This window comes from Lissotriton helveticus, chromosome 3_1, assembly GCF_964261635.1.
Source record: "Lissotriton helveticus chromosome 3_1, aLisHel1.1, whole genome shotgun sequence".
NCBI lineage: Eukaryota > Metazoa > Chordata > Amphibia > Caudata > Salamandridae > Lissotriton > Lissotriton helveticus.
In genome coordinates this window covers 1,648,339,686-1,648,359,764 of record NC_136061.1, presented here as the reverse complement: position 1 = coordinate 1,648,359,764, position 20,079 = coordinate 1,648,339,686, and the positions used below count along the sequence as shown (strand labels likewise).

The following is a 20,079-nucleotide window of genomic DNA, read 5'->3' as shown; positions in this document are numbered from 1 at the left end:
TCTTGGACAGAGGAATAAATACACCAGACATCTCTATAAATGTAATTGTGGTACCTATTGATTTGCCAGACGACTTACCACCACAGCATTCATCTACTCCAAAGGCCGCTGCTGCACTGTGAAATGGCAGGCTGGCTTCATCATATGCTCATTTTGGAGACACACCCTTCCCTCTTGCACCATGAGTCTTTATTTGCTTTTGTCTTGTATTTTGCTTGTACTTAAAATCCAAGGCTTCTTGGGACCTCAATTTACACGTGGTAGACTGCCCTTCTGGTAGTCATTATTTTTGTTAGACTAGTCTGCAAGCAACTGGCTCTATCAAAGCCTCACACGGATTTACCATGTAGCATTGCGGTGCTCTAGAACCAGCAAGGACCTCTGCCTTCTATTTATTTCCTAGCCGTTTCAACCATGGCTGAGGATGTTTTCTGACATTAGTTGAACGTGTATGGAGGTTCTCTTTCGACTGGACATTCCTAACTCCACCTGGGAAAACCTTCTAATTTTCGCTTATCCATTTATGGTAGAATGTACACAGTAGATCTGCTTAGATATTATCAAGTAATACTCACCGTTCATACATCCTTATTGTATACCTCAAGACGCCATGACGGAGGCTGTGCACCATCCTAAAATTTGGGATGCAAGTAGCTTAGATCTTAATGGGAACTTTTTTACAAGGAACCTCAAGATCTTCTCATTTAACTTCAATGTTTGCTTTGGGATTGGTTTTCATGCGGAGCATACATGTAATTTATTTTACACTGAATGTTGATAAGGACAAGTACTCTCCTCTGCAGATTAGTCTACAAACTGAAAGTCCCACAAGCAATCACAAGAGGTACGTCACTCTTGCACAATATGCAAAGACTGTATTTTTCTGGTTTTATAAAACATTTTAATGCAGTTTTTCAGTAGCCAAGATCGAAAATGTATTTTGTAATTCAAATTCTTACAAATATAAAGTGCATAACAGACTGTATACAAGGTTTCATACATTCAATAACAAACAAAATACATTACACAGACAGCAAATTTGGCCCTTTTTTGTATTTCAGTTTACATTCAAAGTAAAAAAAAATATTTTACATGTATGCTTGTCTACATATGCTTCTGCAACTGTATACGTATTGGAAAAAAACACATTTCTCCTGCTTGGCTACTTGGTTCTGCCCGCCCCCAAAGTCATCTTGTGAATAAGTTCACTGCCTACTGATAATATATAGATCTTCATGATTTTCTGCCAAAAATATATGCCATCAACTAGCCTTTAACTGCTGCAACTTCTGATAGAAAAAGTTTAAATCTCCTTCTAGGGAAAAATATAATTTTTTTTTTATGGCCGGCGTTAAGTTGCCAAAACATTGCCTCAGATTTGCAGAAAAACTTCCTATTCAACACTTTAAAAAAAGTCTTAGTAGCCAAGTGAATGCATACTTTCACTAATGCAAGATTGTAATATGTGCCATTAATAAAAACAACTTGTCATCAATAAACTACTTTCATAATATATTATAAATGTAAGTTAAGGTAGCTGCATAAAATATTCCAAAAATACAACTCTTAAAAATAAAGAAGGCTACTTACAGTATATACATATATACATTTTAACTTAAAATTAGAACAATTCTAAAAGTATTTCGAAAGAGTTCCCCAGGCAATCGTGAAGTAAGACATGAACAGGAAGCTCAGCTTCTTGGTTGTCCATTCGCGGTCAGTTCAAACCTGTAAGAGAAGGGAAACACATACGTCTTGAGTGATTGTCAACAAAGGTGAAGGAGGGTAACACAAAATGCTTTTTGACCAAAGTGGTGGCAAAAGTCTAACTCGGAAAGCGCTATTTTGAATTGACTCCTAAAAATAATTCAATAATCTGGTTGTGCTCGTAAGTGGCTTACATGTCCGACACAAAAGACTCCTGATGATTTGTTTACCCTCTCCATTTGCAGAAGCTAAAACCTGCCACACATTTTGACGGTAAAAAGCACATACTCCCATTCTGCACACCTCAGCAGTACGAATGATGAACACAATAAGACCGTTGTCCCAAATTCCGAGATCTGCAACACTGTTTCAGATGCACATGGCACACAGACTAATTACTGTACCCAGCACAAATGGTATTTAGTAGGTGCCCAAGCTGCCCATGCAATTACACATTTGGTAGAAGAGATCGTGCTAAATTAGGGCCATAGTATATCATCTTTTTACCGTGTGTATATTTCAGCACTATACGGACATGCTTTCCTTTTGCAATATTGTATTTTTACTTGTAGTGGGAATTCCAGAATGGCACATCTCATTGATGTAAAGGTCCTCCCTCTCCGGTTTTAATTTTACATGAGAATGCAGAGCAACCTTTTGTTCAGACTCGTAGAGTTCCATTGAGTTGATATGGCGAGTAAATGTGTGAGTTAGAATGGAGCCAGATTGCCAAAACATTTGTCCAAAACTCAGCTTAAACAAAATAGGAACCTTAAAGGTGAACGAGTGCAGTGCTCTTCTTGCTTTGGAGCTATTCCCCTTTCTTCCTAAACGTAAGATAGGTTTAATAGCTGCATTTTGAGCCATTTAAAGTCCTTCAAGTAGAAAGACTGAAAACACAGCAGATATTTCTTAAAATCAAATCATGTTAGGCCCATTACTTAAAATGTATTGTTAGGAAGGACTATCACCGTTTCTACTTACATTGTTTATGTACATTGTTTTAAGAAGCATATTGTGGCTGGTTAAAGTTGTAATTCCTACACTGCCTTTTTATATATAATTATTTTCGCCTTTTATGTACCTTTTTTAATATCAAATAATTAAAAAATATATTTTTACTATAATTCCATCGTTTGTTAGTATATCGAGGCTGTTGTCCATCCATCTTCAAGTGCAACCTGATTTCAGACAGGTTTTTTGTGGCCTAGGAAAAATTCTTATTAATATTGTTAGGAAGGACCTACACTGATAAATTAAATACAATGATTTTGTCCCTAGATTCTGCCAAAGGTATGTCTAGATGGCGTTATTTGGTTGGCGTTGCCGTAAGGGGTTAACCTGCACCTCACTCATGTTGAACATTAATGCGAAAAATAGGTTTAGGGTCTCTCATTCCTCTTCAGAGAGGAAAGGCCAGGCAGACCTATAAGAGAGCGTTCAGTGTGTACTGTGCTGTCAGAGCCACTTCCAAGCATCATAGAAATGAACTCTCTTTTGAAGGCCTGGTTTGATCTACAAGCATCGAGAGAGAGGGCAGTGTCAACCACTGTTCCCCCAGCTGCGCCTGTTCTACAAAGGGTGAAGAATGGAGGGGTGATGAGTGTTCATTGTCTAGCAACCGTGAAGTGGGGAGACCGCAGATCAAATCCCAGCCCAGTGTCTCCTGGCTATTTGTAGACCTTGTGCAATTGATGAAATCCTGTTTTGGGTATGATGATTTACAGCAGGAGCCTTTAACTACATGTTACTTATATGTAGTTGTTAAATTAAATTACTAATTATAATATGTACTTGTGCTTGCATTGAATGTTAAAGGTAACACTTAGTAATATTTTCATGATTTTTCAAAATCCTTAAACAATTGGATTTTTCTTAAGGCTATAAACCGTACATGGTAGAAATTCTCTTGCAGAAACTATGGAACTGCTCAATCTAATAATAAACTTTGCTATTGGCTATATTAATGTGTTAGGAATTAATTACCTAAGTGGTCGAATAAAGAGCATAGGTCCTCTGATTAGTCTCTTTGTTTCTAATTGATACTTTTAACTATGGGGTCCTCACCTAGTGAATATACCCAGGCGCCAGGCTAGAGGAAGAAAACTCAGGAGTAGTGCTATTGCACCCTGGTAGGTTGCGCTGTGACTCAGCATCAACCTCGCTCCGTTCCAGAAGTGAAGATCTCAGCCGCATTTAAGGGCTACCGATGCGTGCTGACGTCACTCCTTTTCTTTCTGTGCCTTCAGATATAGATCTGGAGCGCCACGCCTCTTTTCCATTCTGTAAAGTAAATCTTTCTCAAAATGGTTCCAGTGTGCAAGGGAACATGTCATCTCCCGAGACTATGAGACGTAGGCCTTGTAGAGTTTCACACCCAGATGTCTGGGACAGATCCCCACAAGGCATGTCTCTGGTGTTTGGGTTCAGTGCCCTACTCCAAGGCCGTGGATGACTGTGCCCAGACGAACATTAAAGCCATCTGTAAACACGATGCGAAGCTCTACGTGGCAAAACACTGCAAGACTCCATGCAGGTTTCACTCCAGGTTGAAGTTAAGAGCTTATGCTCCCAAACGTGTTCCCACAGCAGATTTATTTTGCCTTTGAAGTAGGAGTCAACCTCTTTCCACCACTGTTGCTCTCCAGAAAAGGCGCAAGGGCATCATGGTGCCTCCAGGTCTCAATTCCAGTCCACCAAAGATCAGAATCCAACCTTGATTCTGAAGCACCCTAAGTTTCCGGGTCAATCTGTGACCTAACATCAGGTTGAAGCCTTTTGCAAGGCCATGCTGTGTAGCTTTGGCACACTTTTGGCTCCATATAGTGCGCTTTAAGGCCCAAAGGATCTTCAGGAGCCTCTAGCTGGGTTATAGCCAGCAGGTCTGTCCTCAATGCCATCTCTGCCCCTTAAACCTGCTACACCAGAATTGCTGCAGACTTCGGGCCTGATGCAGAAGTCTGCGCCGGTCCCTTGGAAGTCGATGCCTACAACTTATTGCAGTTTCTGCCTTTGAACCAACTTCACCACAACTGGGCCTCCTTCCCTATGAAGCACAGACGATAATCGCTCAGACTCAGACACTATCCCATTATTACACAGACAACACCAACTTTTTGGCACTGACTCAGACCAGAGCCCACCATATGGAGACAACAATGGGGCTATAAAACCGCGATTGGACCAATGGCAGAACCCATTCCCTACTTCACCCATAGTTGACGGTGACTGAAACATCACTACTGGGTTGGGGAGGCCATCTGGGAGAGGTGGAGCTCAAAGGACTCTGGTCTCTGGCAGAGACCAGTCTTCACATAAATCTATTGGAGGTGCAGGCAATTCACCTTGTACTGAAGGTCTTCCTGCCGCCTATGAAAGGAAGGCTGAGCCAGCTTCTCACAGGCCACACCACTGCCATATGACACTGCAAGGCAGTATAGAGTATTGAGTCCTGTGCATGGTGGTTCTGTGCATCTAGAACTGGCTGAATTATAAGGGCATTTCCCTGGTGGGACACCACCTGGCTTTAAACACCAGGCTGGAGAATCTCAGCCACCGACACATCACGAGTGGCAGTTGCACGTGGAGATGCCGCAGGGCATCTTCCAGCAATGGGAAGAACCTTAGCTCAATCGTTTCACCGCCGCTGAGAAGATGCAGTGTCAACACTTTTTCGAGTTGGAGTTCCCAAGACCACTCTCCCTCGGAGTTGCATTCCACATGCAGTGGAACACAGGACTCCTTTACTGCTACCTCTCCTGCCCAGCGTTCTGAAGATCAGGAATGACTGGGCCCAAGTCATCCTAATGGGGCTGAATTATGCCAGGGATTTATAGTACTAGAAACATCTGGGCCTGAGCAGCTGTTCTCCGCTCAGGCTGTTGCTTCGGGAGGTCCTTCTGTCTCAACAGAAGGGCAGGGTTGTGCACCCAGGCCTGCACAACTTGCACCTTCATGCATAGAAATTGAGCTGCACCAGTTAATCTCCTTTGATCTCCCTCCTGAAGCTGTTGTCGTCACCCTGACAGCTAGGAGTCCTTCTACGAAATCTGTCTGGGCCGGGCCTTTGGATACGTTTGCAGCTTGTGTGGTGCCTGCCAAAAAGACCTGCTGCACACCAAACTGTTGGATACATTGTTGTTGGTCTTTTGCCCATCAGGGACCTGTGGGCCCTGTTGAAGGTTACTTGTTGGGCCTTTCAGCCTTTTTACATTGGCTGAACCAGCCATCCTTGTTCAAATAACCTCCTGTGAAGCATTTTCACAAAGTTTTAAAACATGTTTTCGCCAAAGACCTTTGCGACACAGCAGGACTTAAATTTTATCCTCACTTTTCTCATGCGTATTCCTTTTGAACCTGTGCAGAGTTGTCCATTGCACATCCTTACTTTAAAAATGGCCTCTCTCATTGCAATTACATCAGCATGCCATGTTAGTGAGCTTCAGGCCCTCCTTTTCCAGCATCCTTCTACCACCTTTTTTTCAGACCAACTGGTGTTAAGAGTCTAGCAGATATCTTAATGAATGTAGTTATGCCTTTTCATGTCAGAGAAGCCATCATTCTTCCGACCTCCTTTGCTCCGCCTCATCCCTCGAAAGAGGAAAAGAGACTATCATCTCAACTCTGAAAGAGCACTTAACATTTACATTGACCAAACTAAAGAACATAAGGTGAACAATCTGCTTTTTGTGGGGGTTTTTGGGGCGAGGCAGGGTAGGGTGGTGCAGAAACAGACCATCTCATGATACAGTCCTTTGTGTTAAGATCGGCTATCCACAGAATAAGAAGTAGCCTTCAGAAGGTCTGAAGGCTCAATCCACCAGGGCCAAAGCTGCTACCACTGTGTTGGCAGGTGGAGTTCCTGTCCCAGACAGGTCAGGTAGCTACGTGGGTGCATATGGTCACTATGAACTATGCTCTTGACAGGTCCGCTGGGAAAGGCATTTTGTCTATTTGGTCCTGTAGGACTCTTTAGTCTGAGACATTCCAAAAATACACCACCGTGGGAGAGACTTCTTTGGGATCTATTCACAAGTTGAATAATCTGTGGTTATTAGTATCCATCAGAACAACAACTTACTTACCTTCAGTAATGCTCTTTCTGGTGAATACTCTATTGAGATGCAGCTTGCTTAATGCCGCCCCATCTCCTCGTTATGTGGAATCATTTCCATCTAAAAAGGCCCCATTTTAGGACTCTCTATACTGGTTCTTCCAATCTGTTTGTGGGATCCACATCTGAGAGCACAGACAATCTCATGAAAGAAACGGATGTCTGTGTGCGTGGATGGCACTTATATAGGGCTCCGATCATCAGTTCTGGAGCGATTGAAGCCATATATCGCTGTGCTGGAGCACTGCATTTTAATTTTCCGGGTCCATTTTGGCACATGGGGATATTGACAATGTGAGGAATCTGCGGTTAGATAGAGTATGTAGCAGAATGAGTAGGACTAAAGGTAAATAGCTTATTATTTAAAAACACCAACAATGCACAAAGTCTGGCTTCATCAAAATAACAATGAATCTACAATCTGTTTGAGAAGATTCCTGTTCATGCACTTTTGAGGGGTTACTCTTACAATCACACTTCATAATTTGTGTCTCAAGACCACAAATCCGTGAAATGAAAGAGCAACGGGTTCTAAAGGCACACATAGTCTAGTAGAATACAGACCATCTAAATCAAGAGTATAAATGTGTTGCCTAATGTTCTGAAATATAGATAAAAGATCAAGAAAGTAGAGGTGCACAACTCAGCTCTCACTAGTAATGGAACTAATACAGCAAAGAACGAATGACTTACTGGTGCATCTGCTCAGTCGGACACAGCAGTTGAATACATATAATTTGTTTTGTTGCAATTATATCTGCCCCCATGTTGATCAAGGTATGACAGTCACATATCCACCACAGAAAAGTATAGTTGCAAAACGAAAAGGCAGAGACTTATTCAAAACACTCCTATTGGCATTTCTTTAGCCAAACGCAAACAATATTCCCATAAAAGAGAAACAAAATGTTAAATCTTATAAATACACGGTTTACTAAACCTATGTACTTGGATCTAGAGGAGACCAGATATTATCAAAATTTGATAGTCACGTTTTACAGAAAGGAACATTTCTCTTTTGTAGCTAGCACTTTAAGGCAGTTAACTAGTAGTCGTTTACATCAGGAATTTTCTTTGTGCTTCACATCTGCCTATTGTTCGTTTAGAGGCCTTACACATAACCACTGTTCGTCTCCTTCCCAGAAACCCCATACTTTAAACTAATATTAAAATGGTCATCTTTTGTATGGATTTAGGAACCTTGTTAAGGATGTGACCAAAACGCCAGTAGCCTTGGCAATCATGTGCCATAGGTAATCTTCAGGCTTAGCAAGAAATGACATGTTCTGACTTTGTAAACATGATTTACATAAATAAACAAAACTGCATCTGAACTAAAAGAAAAAACAGACTTACCACTGAAAGAACCCTTTGGCAAGATCTTCTTTCGACAAGTCAATTAGGACCTATAATGAAATGGTTATTAGAATCGACATAAGAAATAATTTTATAGTTTGCAAAGTTCAACGAACGTTTAATTTGAAGTATGGTTCAAACAAAATTGCAGACAGTTCAGACATGCTAGAAATCTTGCTACACTCAGGCACAAAACATTTTGGATCTCAATTTCTTAGCAAGTGTTCATCAAGGCTTAACATCTCTGAGCAAAACAAAAGATGTCAGAATGTGGTAGAATGTAATACTTTATTAAGGATGGGTTTAAATGATTATGCTGCTAGCAGTAGTGTTTGTGAACTCCATGTATATTTAGCACACTTTTCTATCTACGAAAACAGCAATAGAGTTTATTCCTTTAAGAAGGCTCCCACTACCTCTTTAGATAATACGTTCAAACGTCTATCAAACGCAATGAGGGCAGTTGCGGGTATCAAGGGTAGGATTGTTGGCGTTATTAGGAGGAGAGGACATGGTGGTTAAGGGCCTTTTCTCTGTTGGACCCTTTCCAGTCCCACTTGTCTGGCCATTCATAGAGCACTGAAAGCTTTGAAGGGCATCCAAGCACTTAGAAAATCAGGAAGAATGAATCATTTGAGGCACAACAAAAATGTTTTTAATAGATAACAGAATTTCAGCAATTCTGTGAAGAGTCAATTTTTTTCCCCATCACTCCAAACCTGCCTGAAGGGCAAAAGATCTGCTACCTACTCTGCTCCACTTCGATGGGCTTTGGAAGGGGCGATTTACTGCTATAGTGAAGCTTTCTTGGCAGCACATAAAGATGGAAGCTTTTCACAAAGTAATCTGGTATTTTTAACTAGAACCCTTTATGTGAAGGTTAATAGCTTTACCCTAACTCTTCTTAAGGAAATTTCTGGCCAATAGATTTTTAATTTTAAAAAAAACTTCATTTAATGGGTTTTATGGAATAAAACACGTCACCATGACCATTCCACTACAGCAGTAATACATCACTTTACTTCTACATTTTGCATATGGTAACGCAAGGTGCATTAGAACAGGTGACATCTAAGCAGAGTAATACTTAGCTGTGACAGAGTGTCTTTGACAAGCAAGATGTAACAGTTCGGGTGCAGTGTGCGTGATCTGGCATTTCATGGGAGCCAGAATGCAGCCCCGGGGGTGTCACATTTGCCACTGGTCCAGCAGGGGTTGAGAAATCTGTCCCTCATCCTTTATGATAATGGGGTTTCGCAGGGCATCCAGTCAATCAAGGTCTATTCTCATAGACTGTTCTTGGTCACTCAGAGAGCAAGATATATAACAACTGGCCCCCTAGATATCTGCAGGTCCGAATGCATTAGGCTTGAGATCCCAGTAGCACTCCAGCTGTTCATGGCCTTATGCTACATCATTTAACTAGTCCCGCAACTTAGGGGCAGAGGTTCTCCCCCAATGTAATCCCACCCTGCAATTGGCAAGGAGGAGCGGCATATGATGGACAACATGAACCCAGCCCAAAACTACAAACGGGGGAATCCTAGTGACCTGAAAACCCATAGAAGAGGCCGGGTGTGACATCTTCTGACTGCTGGTGAATGCTAATGTGTGCTTAGCATCTGTCTCTACGTTGTTGAAGGGTCTTCTTGCAGTGAAAGGCTAGACAGAAGATGCATGTTGTGGTCCGGAGAGAGGCAGGGATTACACACCCTTGGAGGTTGGCCAAGGGTTAACTGGCATGGCACTGAGAGCATTTTCTGAAGGATGTCCGTTCCATTACCCGTTATGCCTCTTCATTCTCCGGAGTCGATGGAGGGAAAGAACGCAGAACTCCAAAGGAGCATGGGTGCTAGAGAGTCTGGGACCCGATCTTCTGAACTGTCTTCGAAGTGTTGAAACAGAAAGAAAACCAAACACAGGTGCCGAAGAAGTCTTTCTTGATGACTAGAGTGGAAGAGCTACTGCATGGAACCAAAGCAGCGAACATGCAATACGTCATGTCCAAGAGCCTCATTGGTTTGTGACCGAACCCAATGGCGTAGTAAACCGGACTCAATGGCAGAGAAAAACAATGGAGTCAGTGTGCATGTGCATTTCTAAATAAGGGAGGAGTTACACCATACCATGTGACTTGACAAGATATCTTCAAACAAAACCAACTTGCAATGTTCAAGCCAACACTAAAAGTCAGGAGTATGCAGAGCGCATATATCTACAGCTATATGTGCTACAAACATAATGTTTATATGGAGGATACTATAATACGAGGCCCACCTCAGGGTTCTGAGGAAAATTCTTGCAGATATTTGTTTTAAGGTTCAAAGTTTGTTCTTCTGTACACTGCCACCATTCTATCCATCTCATCAGTCTTGTGTCCGCCTCTGAGACTGAGGAAAAAGGACAGAAACAGACGGCACAGACGGCTGACACCTAATAAAGATCTGTTATGTCACATTGGAGGTGGACCCAGATCTTCCTGCACTGTGGACCTACTGCAAGAATACCCAGAGCCAGCTTCGTACCTGTGTAGGTTAGGGGTATGTGGGGGGTATTCTCAAGGTGAAAAATGTGCAAACAGCTAGAGTATCTACCACAAAGATTGTTAGAGAAGATAAGCAACATTTTTCTTCCTCATGGTTTGAAAGCAGATGCAGAAACCCAGCGCTAAATGTTTCGCTCAAAGATCAAAATACCTTAAAGTCCAACGGCCAGCATGGAGTTCTTCATGTGTGATATACACTTCACAGTCAACTACATAATGTAATGACTGTTTCAGAACATTCACCACTTTCGGCTAACATTTTGTCCATAAAAACTACATCAGACTCTACCTTGCTCAGGGTCTTTTGTCTTCACCTGGGATACTTTGAAGAGGAAGAATTAGGGATAGCTGAAGTCCCTAATGTTACTCATGGTGACACCTATTAGTCTAAAGACTACCATTGAGGTATCATAAATATCTACAATCACTTTCTAGCTCCAGAAATATATGGCACACAATGGGTAGGAGCGAAACGGAACAATACCTTCACTGTAAAAAAGATGCAAGTGATTTTCTCAAACCAGTCTGGGCCATATTTACAAACATTTTGCACTGTGTTTGAGACACAAAAGTGATGCAAACCAGCACAAAATGTTTTTTGTTATTTACTTTGCAATGCAAAACTTATTTTGTGCTGAAAAGTTGCCTAAAAGTAACGCAAAGTGCTGTGACTACAAATGATGGACTGAAGGTTGAATGAATTAAACATTCACCCCAAGTCAAGAGATCGGAGTTAAATCCATCGCTCTTTTGCTCACTACAACGGCCTAGTTTGAACCCAGCCATGTGAAATCAGTCTTGACCCTGCTCCTCATGGGAACAGTCCAGACCGAACGGCCAAGCCGGGTCCTCCCTTGACTGGAAACTATCATCATGGGACCAGTTTCAGGGTAACACCCATCATCAGCCAGGCTAGCTTGAATCCAGTGGCACAGCAAGCAAAGGACCCATGCCTGGGCATACCCATCCCACTTAGGTTGAAAAGTGCTGCAGCAACAAATGATGGACGAATGCTGAATGAATCAAACATTCACCCCCTGTCAAGAGATTTGGGTTAAATCCATTGTTATTCTACTTGCTACGGCATCCCAGGATGTTTGCCCCGCAGGGTCACTTAGCTTTCATCAGGACTAGTTGAGCATCCTTCAACAGGTTTTCTTAATACGAATAGTCTAAAGTTCCAGAATTGCTAGTTTTTGGTTTTCACATGGAGATCGATGAGTGACAGACTATGGAAAACCATGGAGCAATCGGCACAGAAACACTTAATGCCGTATGCTGTTCCTCAAAATGTGATCCCGGTTACTGCATACTCCCACAATTATGGGAACCCCCCCGGTAGCTCCAATTCTAGGTATGTGGAAAAAACTGTGGTTCTAGATTCAATAGTTTACATTTAATTTAAAAAAAATAATTACATAACTTCAGGCAGGTAGTCCATTCTTGAGTGAATACCCACCAACTCTTACCCAAGTGTAATCCCCCCTCCCCCCCTCTTCAGCATCCCCCCACTCTTCACAGTGAGCGGTTTCAAAGTGTGTGTCTTGTAGGTTGTGCTCCATCCCTGTTTCGGCAGTAAATGCCCCTATTGTCAGCATTCAGAAATTAAAGCACCACATTTTATTGAGTCTAAGCACCCCACTTTGAGCTTATATGCCACATTAACATATGCCAGTAAGTGTCAAAGATGCCCAAGCCATATTCCACTGTTGGTGCCATTGGGTTACCGCATTGGCTCAATCTCATTTGTTTGGCAGCGAGATGCACTTTCCATTAACAGAGTTGTAATGGGTAGACTGACGCTAACGGAATGCCTAAAACTATGGTCACCAGGATGTTGGCCTCAGTTTCCCTCTCAAATTGCTAGATAGTGGTTAGTATAGCTCCCCAGAACCCTTTGAGCTTCGGGCATGCCCATAATATATGCAGTACTGTGCCCTTCTCCCTACAGTGTCTCCAGCAGTGTGCTGATTGTGATCTATCTATTGTGTGCAGGGGTGCAAATGTGTAACGCTATCTGTTCATGAATTTATATACAGTTTCTCATCCTTGGGCATGGTGAACAAAATTGTTTGTGCTTGTGAAAATGTCATACCATTGTTTGGGGGGTAATGCTTTTTGAAATCTTTCACCATTGGACTTGATATGGAAAGGTAATTTGGCAGGGTTTTGTAATGAGTAAGGCATTGCTGTGTGATACTAAGTGTTAATGGATGGAAGGGACTGGAAGAATGTCTCGAAAGTCCTGAGGGATCTTGTTGATCCGTCTGTTATATGAGGCCATAGAATGGAATGCCTTATATAGAGATAATGAAATCTTCACCTTTCTGGGTTATCTTATGTTGCTTTGATATTTTCAAATGTGCAAGGATCCCCTTTTTGATCGCCGTCTCAGCCTGAAGGAACCTTGAGAACATGGATTTCAACAGGCTTTTTGTAATGAGGGCCGTAGTAGTCATTTTATGATCCTCAGAAGACCTCTGTTTTGAAGTTGTAAGATTTAATGTAAAAAATATTAAGTATAAGAAAAGAATCCTTTTAAATGCTTCTTTTTAAAATTTGGTTCCTGCTATATGACACATAAAAACGGCATTTTGAGTTAAACGATTTTCAAATTTCCACATCTTTAATGCATTTCTGTCTGTAAGGATAGGGGACAATGTCATGAGACTGCATATACACAGCCACAAGGTTGGAAATGAAACTTATCAAAATAGCTAGCCCTTGATCTGTGGCTCCTGGCAGAACCCTACATTTGGAAAATTAGGTCTGTCCCCAGAAGCACTGAACAATTTCACACGGTGGGTAACTCATCACCTCAGTTGTAAAGTGCTTTGAACAGAAGTCATCTGTTCTACACAAAGTGCATAACAGCACCCCCTGAGCTGTTTGTATCTAGCTTATTTGGGCAAAACTGCTTTTGCACCAAGAGACATAGTTAGTGGCCCAGAAGCAGCCCTTTTGTAAGATGCCCTCAGAGGCCTAGGAGTGGACATGCCAACAGACAGGTGTTCTCAGCATGCCAGGGGCCATTCTGCACTCAGGACGTAAACGTTTTTGTGAAATATTCAAATATGGGTATTTCTGAAGGAGAAAGAACGTTAGAAACTTAATAGAGAGAAGGCCCCACATTGAATAAACCCAGTTTTTTTTAATTGCCGCTTCTCTTCAGTACTCCAGTATTTCCAAGAAGAGTGGCATCCTGTAAAAACTGGGAGGGGATGTGACCTAATGCAAATCTGTGAGCGGCGTCCATGGTTCCCTTCTTGTTGCAGTATGCTTGTTTTTTTGTATAGAGCAGCTCCACTGTATACCTCGGATTGGCTACTGTATGCATTCCTTTTCTGTGATGCAGGTAAGGACATCTCCATCAGCAGTAATTAGACTTCATATCAACATTTATATATTTACTAAAATAGTGCATAACTACATATCTTGCATAGTAATAAATCAAAGACGGGGGAATACGTTTTCTGCGATTGCACAAACCTTTCCAAGTTCTTTCCTTTGTTGTGAAACAAATGACCTATTGTTTTTCACAGCAACATCCAAAGTCCTTCTCTTCACATCTTCCTCGGACACAAAAAACTCAAATCTGAAACAGCAGGGAAAAATTATTTAAAATTCTGATCTACAAGTTTTTAAATAGAGCAAGAGGGAGATATGTAGCATTTGTCTGAAACCAGATTATCATTTTACAAAGAAAATTGGCTTCTCCTCTTGAGTCCCACCCTTCACCACCCAAACACCTCTTCAATCCCAGCCTCCACCTTCGTTACCAGACTATTTTTATGAAGGGAAGGTTGGAATATGGTACAACATGCAGTATTTACCAGATTACCACATATTTCCTCTTTTATGACCTATTTTTCTCGTGAAAACCTGGAGAAATCTGCACACTGAAAACTATTTAGGACCCTGGTAAATCCACACTGCTTCTAATCCTAATTTGCGTGCAAACTCTTAATAGGAGTGTACTTAATTAGTGGGATGTCTAATACTCAGCAGCCACTGACTGATGTCTCATCAAAAGAACTACAGGAGTCAAACTAACTTTGTCAATGGTAAAAAACTAAACATTATTATTAGAAGAAAAAAGTAATTCCTTAAATTGTAAAAAAAAATATTTTAATGTTAACAAAATTATATAACGAGATGGCATCGCAAGAAGGACATTTAGTAGCAGAAACACACTTGGCTTGATCGTAACTGCTTCGAAATCTCGATCAGTTGATCATACGTTCTACACTGTTCCATTTGATTATCTGGTCTACAGTGATCTAGTGTTAGATATATCACATCTCTAGAGGGCTCTTTTCTATATTACACAACTTCCACTAATGTATATTCCGCTCTAAAAATACGCATCCCTATTACTTCGGCTACTGCCCATTCTACCATGTCCTTAATGTAGTCCTCCACTTTAAGAGTTTCATCTGGCATGCAGCGTATCGCTCTAACATTTAGCCAATAAAAATGTAAAGAATATGCATTTTATTGCTCTGTCTGTACAAGTCGGTAAGATGACTCAAACATATACTGCGCTGTAAATTTACTGTTACAATAATATGTACTTTGTTTTTAAAAAGACCATTTTTTATTTTCCATTTTAAATAATACTTACTTGAAACATAGTTGCCAAGTTCTCAAACTGCTTATGTGCGACACTTCCATGGTTTCAGTGTAGTTATGAGTGACATTCAACGACTAAATGTGTGACACTTAGAGTGACACTTTTGTGCAAATAAAACCAACAATGAAGTGCGTGGAAGACATCGGAAGTTAAACTCGTTCGAGCAACAAGAAGCTCTAAAAATAACTCGAAACTTTCTTTCAGGTTATATTTCAGATTGTTTTATGAAGTTAACTGAAGATGAAAGACCAATAAAAGAAAATGTTGTGAGCTAAGCCAATTGCACTATGGTGTTGCAGTGCACCCGCCTGTGTCACGACCGGAAGTAAATTTGCCTCCCTGCAGTGCCAGGATGAGCCAGAGAGTGTCTTTGGCCTGTGTTCTGCAAGGGGGCAAGTGAGCTCACACTGGTGGTGCTGCTGTAAGCTGGGCTACCTGTTGCTGACTTAGACCTGGCTTGACACTTTCTTGCCTGGTTGCTACACACTCACTGCAGCTGACATCTGTCACCGGACTAGGGCTCTCTGGTGGCAGCTGCTGGTCAACGTTGTCCATCTGAATAATGCCATCACTGGCAGATATGGTTGCCACCTGGCCGCATTCTTTACAGGCACCCCCAGTACTCTAATATATCCTGGCTGCTACAAAATATTCTAAAGTCAGTATTTTGAGCCATTAGGTGCACATACGTCGAACAGCAACTGTAAATAGAAAGCACTTTTAACCCCTTCCATGCTGCCGTCGGCCACTGGCCGACGGCAGCACTACCTGCCCAGTGCTGCCGTCGGCCCATGACCGACGCGGCCCCGCCCGTTTTGCGGAAGTGCCTCACTTCCGCAAAATCGGCGGTGCATGAACGGGTTAAATGCATCAAAGCCCGTGTCATAGAACTGGGTAATGACCTGAAACTAATAATTAAAGTAAATAAAGTATGAAAAGTCATGGTACAAAGAAATACATACGATTTAGTTTACAGTCATATGTAGTATCACAAACGGGCCTTTGCAGACTATTAAAACAGCAACAAATGGTTCTCTTGAAAAGGTGGTAGCCCAACTGGCAGGCGTGCGCTGCCCTGCACTTGAAAGTGTGCACCCGCCCAGATCCTCTGTACATTTTTGAGGTGAGAGCAGGCTTACTCAAAAGTTGTTATCACATTCCAATGCCAACAACCTAATTAAAAAATCACCGTTGAGCTCACAAATGTCTGGGGTGGGGAGTTTCTGGTGGGCCCAGGAGGAAGGGCAGCACACACCAAATAGCATCCGCCGCGCCAGCACTGCTGTTCCCCTCCACAATCACTCAGTATTTGATGCAGCACCACCTTCAAACAAACACTGACACTCAGAAGAGTTCTTTTTGATAGGCAGTGGTGCGCCAGGCTGCAGCAGAGCTCAGCTGCTAATATTAATTAATTTTAACCCGTTCGATGCGTCGACGGCCCCTGACTGTCCGACGTCACAGTGGGCGTGTGCGGACGGGCGGGGGCCGTCCGGACCACGCCCACTCATTATTTCACCTGCACAGCGGCAGAATTCACGCTGTGGTCAATGGGTTAAAATGCCCATATGCACACGGACGCTCAATAGCACGTAGAGCACAGCACACGCAGTGACACAGACAGTATGAGTACTGTACACAGTCAGTGACATGGTGCGGCTCTAGTGCAGTCAGTGCGGCTGGGTGGGTGGAGCAGGCAGTGCCGGGAGAACGTAGCATACTTAAGGCTTAAAACGCCCTCTGAGAGAGCATCCCTCAAAAGCAATTTAAAGGCCACGACGGACCTCCCGGGTCAAGGGCTTTGCTCACTACACAGCACACATCATTCTCAGTCCTATCTCAGTCTGAGCCGCCTTAAAACACAGCTGCTCAGGACTTGGAGCCGGCTGCAAGCAATGGCTCTGCCACAGTCCTGCCCAGACATCATACCTGCCAACTCACATGGTTTCACCATGAGTCACACAATTTCGGCACTGGCATAAAAAAACTTGAGGGGGCCTCCCTGCAAGGCACGTGGAGTGGCCCCCTCCGGGCTCCATCAGGAGCTCTGCAGCCAGAGTGCTGTGCTGAGGGGGCCCCCCTCACCGCGGGGCCTGTATAATGCCCCTGGTCATTTCGGCTCCCTTTCCAAAATCACACAGTGCTAGGGAAAGCGAGCTGAGAACTACTGCAAACACTGGATTTCCAGCTCGTTTTCAGAGGCTCCAAGCAGTGAATGTCCATTAAAATGTGTCAAAACACTCCAGGGCATCGGCAAAAGGCTTGGTGACCCTTTGTTTTGTGTTTTTTTTGATAGGGGATGGGGGACTTAGTGAGGGGCAGAGTAACTATTAGATAGCTCTCTGCACCAGGCCCTGCCCCTTCCAGGCCCAGCCCCCTCCTCACACAGTGAAGTTATTTTGTAAGTTGGCAGGTATGAGACATTGATGTACCCGGTGGTCGCGGTCATTACCTGTACAGTTCACCAGGCTCAGCGCGCGTAGGGGGAAAACAGGCCCTAGAAATGCGTGATAATGTATTTTAATGCGGAGATGTGGATCATCACATTAAATTGTGTTAGTCGAACGCCTGATGCGTGGTACTCGGCAGGGCTGTTGAAATTAGAAATATAGTTCAGCATAAATGGTCCGTTTAGTATTAGCAATTTATTAATCTAAGAAGCTTTTTCCCTTATTTTACATGACAAAGATGTTTTGCACAGTAGCACTACTTTCTGTACAGCTGCTCCAAATATACCATATGTATTACTGCAGCTTGTGTGTGTATAAGCAAATTGGATAGTTACAAAGCTTGACAACCATCAACTACCTGTGGAGACTCGGCACAAACCCATAACCAACAACCATATCTTAAAACAGGCAATGAAGTATGTCGAAAGGAGGGGGAAAAGGCGGTTGCAATAATGTTCCCCAATTTCGCCTAAGTTGGCAGTTTGGCCTGCGGCGGACAATACTATACCATGCGGGTGAGCTATCTCACAATAAAATATTACCTCCCAATGCTTCAGGGCAACATAATCACACAAAAACCAAAGTGCTTGTTTTCTATCTGAAAATGTAAGAGTGACATAACTAATTCAAATTAATTCTTTACTACTCCCAAAAGGATGAAAGCCCTTTGCAATCTAGCTTTCACAGTATGCACTCTACCAAGATTTCGCTCTTTTATAGGTCAAACATATGTTATTGTCCTCTTGGACCTCTCAAACTACCATCGTTAATTGCTACATCCAAATCCTCACTAGAACCACTGTGTCATGTTTCATTTCTTGCAACATAGTTGGTCTCTTTTCCATGCCCAATGGCTTCTCCAACGGTACACTCACCACTCTACTTGTCAGTGTTCTCCCATCACCTCTCGCTAAAAACGACCTCCCCTTATGATGGCTTTTCATTTAGGATCAACTACTATCTGCATTCTGACAACTCCCAAATCTTCCCTGGTAAAGCAGTTGACTTCTGTACTGCCAATGGGTGCTTGAACAGCGCTGTCTCAGTCATGGATGCAAGGGCAGTTTGTGGAAGACAACAAAATCAACAAAACTAAAAATCTATTCCACTTATCGGAAAATGTGGATGTGACTCGTAGCTATTTCTTTTCATTTCTTTTTTTAAATTGCGAGTAAGTATTTTTTGGAGTATGGCCAACATTTATTATTTACTAAAAACAGCCGTGGTGCTAAAAACAATGCTTACAACTTCTTCACTTGGGCAAAGTAACACCTACACTGCATTTGTTCACCACCTCCAGTTTTTATAAAAAGGCCCAAAGGATCATCTGTTTTGTGTTGGGTTTACCTCATAAAAACACAAATTGAATTTCTTACCAATGCTAATTCATGCACTTACTTTTCTTCATACTGTGGGTTCAACGTTTTTCTCTTCACAGTTGTCTTTTTTCGTCCTGGCCACGTTCTGTCTGGAAGAAGATACATGCGCACATAGGGGTCTGCACCGCTGTTCGAGCACTGAAGAAGGTTTCTATTTTCAGGAACAAAGAAAAGATCAGAAAACTTCAGTCTAGATCGCTGATTTGTTTTTACCTGAAACAAAGATCTTCATGCAGCATGAAGATGAGCTTGGATGGCTGCAGTCATACTTAGTTACCTGCAGCAATTAACGACGACGATGAGACACTGCCGTAAAGAAGCATAGCGCACTGTAAGCTGGATCTCTCCCATGGAGACTCCTTCAAGGTTTATTCCACTGCAAAACATTTTAACATATAGTTGAAATTAATTTACTACCATTCACGACTCTTTGGAAAGAGAAGATATTTTTGTTAAAATATTTATATCTGGCATTAAGAAAAAAAATATGGTAGTCCATTTATACATGTGATATGGAGGTGCATTGATTTTCGCCATAAAGAAAATGAGAGATGGATTTGTCATATTGCGTTATTGAAGTCTTTGCTTTTGACTGGCCCTGTGTCACTTGGAAAAAGTCTAAGATTGACTGACAAGGATACTGCACCGTTGCTTGAAGTCTTGGTGAAGCGGGTGTGAACTCATTCTGCACATTTCTAATTTAAGTCCATTCTCCGGAGGTGACACAATGTGGGGAACACAGACAGATGAAGAAATTGAATCTATTTCTCAGGCTGCTCGAAATGCTGTGCCCAAAAGACTCTAAATCTGGCTCTCTCATTTGCTTGTACTTTGAATAGGCAGACAGATTCCGTAGTTTGCACTGAGGAAGGGCTCGTCTTCTGATCTTAGCAGGT

At 42.3% G+C, this 20,079-nt stretch overlaps 1 protein-coding gene across 1 annotated transcript in view; it reads right to left on the bottom strand.

Annotated features, from left to right (window-relative positions):
* Positions 1 to 878: 878 nt before the first annotated feature.
* Positions 879 to 20,079, bottom strand: part of ESYT3 (extended synaptotagmin 3) — a 241,697-nt gene continuing 222,496 nt past the window's right edge. The window contains exons 19-23 of the mRNA XM_078682402.1: positions 19,461 to 19,559; positions 19,203 to 19,334; positions 14,211 to 14,316; positions 8,177 to 8,226; positions 879 to 1,728 (exon numbers count right to left, since the gene is read on the bottom strand). Of these exons, the coding sequence (XP_078538528.1) occupies positions 1,692 to 1,728; positions 8,177 to 8,226; positions 14,211 to 14,316; positions 19,203 to 19,334; positions 19,461 to 19,559 (424 nt within the window). The 3' untranslated portion in view covers positions 879 to 1,691. The remainder of the gene's footprint in view (positions 1,729 to 8,176; positions 8,227 to 14,210; positions 14,317 to 19,202; positions 19,335 to 19,460; positions 19,560 to 20,079) is intronic.